At 41.7% G+C, this 4,524-nt stretch overlaps 1 protein-coding gene across 3 annotated transcripts in view; it reads left to right on the forward strand.

Annotated features, from left to right (window-relative positions):
- LOC132118593 (rho GTPase-activating protein SYDE2-like) overlaps nucleotides 1-4,524 on the forward strand; it is a 42,753-nt gene continuing 38,229 nt past the window's right edge. For 2 of the 3 annotated variants that reach the window (XM_059528541.1, XM_059528542.1), the window contains exon 1: nucleotides 3-280. In XM_059528541.1, coding sequence (XP_059384524.1) covers nucleotides 187-280 — 94 coding nt within the window. In that variant the 5' untranslated portion in view covers nucleotides 3-186. Of the gene's footprint in view, nucleotides 1,496-4,524 lie in introns of all 3 variants that reach the window. The other variant, XM_059528540.1, reaches the window with a different exon arrangement.

The following is a 4,524-nucleotide window of genomic DNA, read 5'->3' on the forward strand; positions in this document are numbered from 1 at the left end:
AGAGAGAGAGAGAGAGAGAGAGAGAATGTATGTGCGTATGTGACTTGATCTCAGTGGATCATGGAGCAGCGCACTGACCGCGGTGCGTCGGAGTCTCCTGACCGCACGAATGCGCTTCTAACACGGCTACTTTTGCTCCGGAGCGCCGCTGAACGGAACTAAAGCTGGAGGATCGGATCGGTACCGATGGCTGATCCTCTGCGGAGGACAATTCTAGCCAAACTCAGGGGCAAGAAATCCAAAGGGAAAGACGCGAGCACCGTGAACCGGCCTAGAGAAGGTAAAGAAAAAGTTTCTCAGACGCAAACAGAGATAAATCGCATATGTAACGCGATGAGGGCTGAGCAGAGCTGCGCGAGCGCGGATCCGGTTCCCCGGAGCGCTGGGGGTCCCGCTGATCAAAGCGAACGCACCGAGCTCAAGCGCTTCCACACGATCGGAGACTCGATCGGCTTCGGCGGTTGCGATTTAAAACCCAAACGAGAGGCTTTAAAGCTATCAGATAGTCAAGATCTAAAGAATAAAGAGCCAAATGTTACATTACTAGAGCAAAAGGCTGGAAAAAACATTACGGGAGACTTTAGAAGCCCACAACATCACGTGTATGATTATATAGATGCAGAAAGCGATCTAATTCAGGTTATAGAGAGTTCTCTGGAGTATCATGGAGATTTTAGGATGCCCCCGTTACAAAGTCCGACTTTTTTCCCCACTGATCTGGAAATAACATTGGCCCCCGGGCTGAGAGACGGGGTCCCTCGACACCACTCGGTCGACAGCGAGGACGACGATTATTACGATAACCAAATTCTGCCCTTTTATGAGTCGTGCACTCAGTCGAACGACCACCACAATAAAAATATCGGTGCGCCAATATCGGCGTCGATGTCTAACAAAACCACGCAAGAAACAGACCGGCTGAAGTCGCAACTAAACGAGGCGTATTATTTGCTAATAAACACAATGCATAACATTAGTTTCGACGGTCAGGTTGAAGACAACGGATTTGTGGATCAGGCCAGTAGCGCAACTCAATCCAACGATAGCGTTAGCATTGGAAGTGACGCGTCGGAAGAACGTCAGAACGATTCTGATTCGCCATTTATCGGACGATGTGGGGAGGGGTTGATGGGGTCTTCGCAAAGCAGAAGTTTGCAGAATATTCGCAATGCAAATCCCAAACCGATGCTCCAGCGGTCGGTGAGCGATAGCAAGGTGAAGTACTCGTCAAATCGCAAGGAAGAGACGCGATCCGCGGTCGCATCGGGATGCGATGCGCAACTGGCGAATCCTACAGAAACCATACCGACGTCTGTTTTGACGCAACAATCCTGCCACGATACAACAGTGCCCAAACATCCTGGAGTCACCGTCAACAAGATGCAAGAGTGGATGCAGAAAGGTCGCGTGCTTTCGTCCGAAATGAAGCAGAGGATCACTGGTTCTTCGCTGAGAGCCAGTCATGTGAGGCCAAAAATGGCGCGACAGCAGACAGGTATGGGCGCCCGCTGTCGTGGAGGACCATCTCAATCATCTCACAATCTCCTGCGGAAAACGCTTGGAGAGCTTCTGGGTGTCTTTTAACCGGTGCCGGGTTTTTTTTCTCATCTCCCTTAATGACTTACGCCCCGTTCACACCAAGAACGATAACTGCACTAGTTAACATTTGAAGCGGATCAAAACCTTTCATCAAAGTTGTCTTAAAACCTAGGGTTGGGTGTTGTTTTAATTTTATCAATTTGATTCTGATTCTGATTCTGCTTCTCGATTACGATTCTAATCAATTCCCAGTTTTATACGAATGGAATGATTTTTTTGATCCACTTCAAACGTTGACTACTTTATAAAGATAACTATGAGGATAAAGATATTAGCGTCGAAACCAGCGAACAATATCATCTGTTTATTCTTAACACATGATCGTCTTCGCTCATTATAGCAGGATTGATTCTGATTGGCTGTTAATATTTGTATCGTTCATCAGCTAGAAAACATTGTTCTGAAAGTGATTCCAACGATATCGTTTCTCTGTCTTTATCGTTATAGCTGTGGTGTGGACTCTGCTAGTATTTAATAGTGAGAATGATTTTTAGAACTATATCTTTATGGTTATCTTTATCGTTATTGTCCTTGGTGTGAGCGGGCCTTAATGGCGTTTCACGTAACACGTTTGGCAGAAGCGTGCCGGAGGCTCGATTGGTTCCTCTCCACTAACACACTCACTCTCTGAATAATTCATTTCATGCTTGGCCTCTTGGTGATGGTGGTGGTTTTGTGCTGATGTTGATTGTGAATGTTTATTGTGTTGAGATACTGAAACCCTGAAAAGACGTGACCCAGCAGATGGTTGGGTTATCAGTGTGTTTTAGAGGTTACTCGGACACTGTCAAGTGTGTCTCCAAGAAAACAGGTGGTTGACAGCTATCTTGTATCATGAAACCGACAGGAATCATTGTGATTTTGAATTCAGTGTAAACCAAAAATCTGAATGCATCAGGCATCATTTGGGAACAGAATGTGTTTCAAAGTGCTTAAGATTTCATGCAAGTTTGTTGTATTTTGTTTGTGTGTAGAGCATCAACTTTGACTTCTTTTAGGTGTCTTGCATGTAAACAAATGTTTTTGATGAATGAACTGCAGAAAGCATGCTTCAAATGCACTTTATAGTCATGCTGGACTTAATGATTTAACTATGTTACAACATTAAAGATCAAAAGCTTTGTAAATTGGTTTCCAAGCACATTAGCACAAGCAGAGCTCATCTTTTGTGTTTGATTTGGCCTTTGGGCGGCTGGTGTATAAATAATAAGTTCAGACTGAATGCTGTTGCGAGCAGGTTTAGTGGAAGTGGACGTGGTGTTCATGGAAATTCACAACGCTGTTTCATTTGGCAGACGCTTTTATCCAAAGTGACTTGAAAATGGAAATTTAATCCAAGATGTGGATTAGTTTGTTTCTTAATCAGATTTGGAGAAATGTTGCATTGCATCAGTGTCTCTCCAATGGATGTGAATGGGTGCCGTCAGAATGAGAGTCCAAACAGCTGATAAAAACATCACAATAATCCACAGCACTCCAGTCCATCAGTTAACATCTGGAGAAGACAAAAGATGAAACACATCCAGCATTAAGATGATTTTAACTAAAATACATGAGTCTATAATCCATAATAACACTTCCTCCAGTGAAAAAGTGCATCTCCTGTTGTTTCTCACATCAAAATACAGACACACATTTGTTTATAGACTCATTTTGATCATTTTAGCTTGTAACGCTGCTTGTTCTGTGCAGATTTCTCTCCTGATTCAGACAAGGAACACTTTTTCACTGGAGGAAGTGTTATTATGGATTATAGACTCATGTATTTGAGTTAAAAACGTCTTAATGCTGGATTTGTTTCATCTTTTGTCTTCTCTAGATGTTAACTGATGGACTGGAGTGCTGTGGATTATTGTGATGTTTTTATCAGCTGTCTGGACTCTCGTTCTGACGGCACCCATTCACTGCAGAGCATCCATTTGTGAGCAAGTGATGACTGTTTTTCTCTTTTTTTTATTCACTGTGCATTTCCTGAGAATAGAACTCATGACTTTGGCATTGCTTGCGCATTTTCATGGAGTGTGGCCAGGAAGTTTGTTAGTTTTTGAGAAGACAACTGTTGACACACACACACACACACACACACACAAACACACACACACACACACACACACTCACACACACACACACACACACACACACACACACACACACACACACAAACTGGCTACACATAAACACTGAGCGTGCATCTCCCTGACAACATGATGTTTAACAATTTTGCAAAAAAAAAAATGTATCTGTTGATGAGCCCGTGGTGTTTGTTTTGAGCGCCGGAGGGAGCTGTTCTGGAGTGAATTCCCGTCCCTTGGAAACGAGGAGCCCCAGGGAGGGAATATTTGGAATGCCAAGGCCGTCGTTTCACTTGTTTGCTCTGTGTTCCTGAGGGCTTGAATGCAAGCGGGGATTAGAAAAGAGACAGTACCCGTTCGTTAAGGTAGGATTAGTCCGTCCTGTTCTCCACGGCTTATTTTAATCTTAGATGTCTGAATGAGTAGACTGAACTTATTTTAGTAGCATCTGTGTGCTGATCTATTTAATAAAACGCTGGTTAATCACACACAAACCTTTAAGGACATGTTCAAGTCATATTTCACCAAAAATTTTCTTTTTTTTGACATTATTTTCTTCATGCATGAATTTGCCCTCTCCCAAATTCTTATCTTTAGAAATATTTGTATTAATAGTTTGAAGAAAAATATTATAAATTATATTTAAAATTGTAAATATTTTATATTAATATTTACAATTATATATTTTATATAAATATTTAATTAGTAAAATTGGAAAAAAAAAATGCCTATGAAGTCCCAACTACTATAATACATATAATTTATGCATATTTTAATTATTTTGAAAAGTTCCCATTTATGATTCTCTTTACTGTTACTATATTTGAAACAAATAAATAAATAAACAAATACA

This window comes from Carassius carassius, chromosome 37, assembly GCF_963082965.1.
Source record: "Carassius carassius chromosome 37, fCarCar2.1, whole genome shotgun sequence".
In the NCBI taxonomy this organism is placed as follows: domain Eukaryota; kingdom Metazoa; phylum Chordata; class Actinopteri; order Cypriniformes; family Cyprinidae; genus Carassius; species Carassius carassius.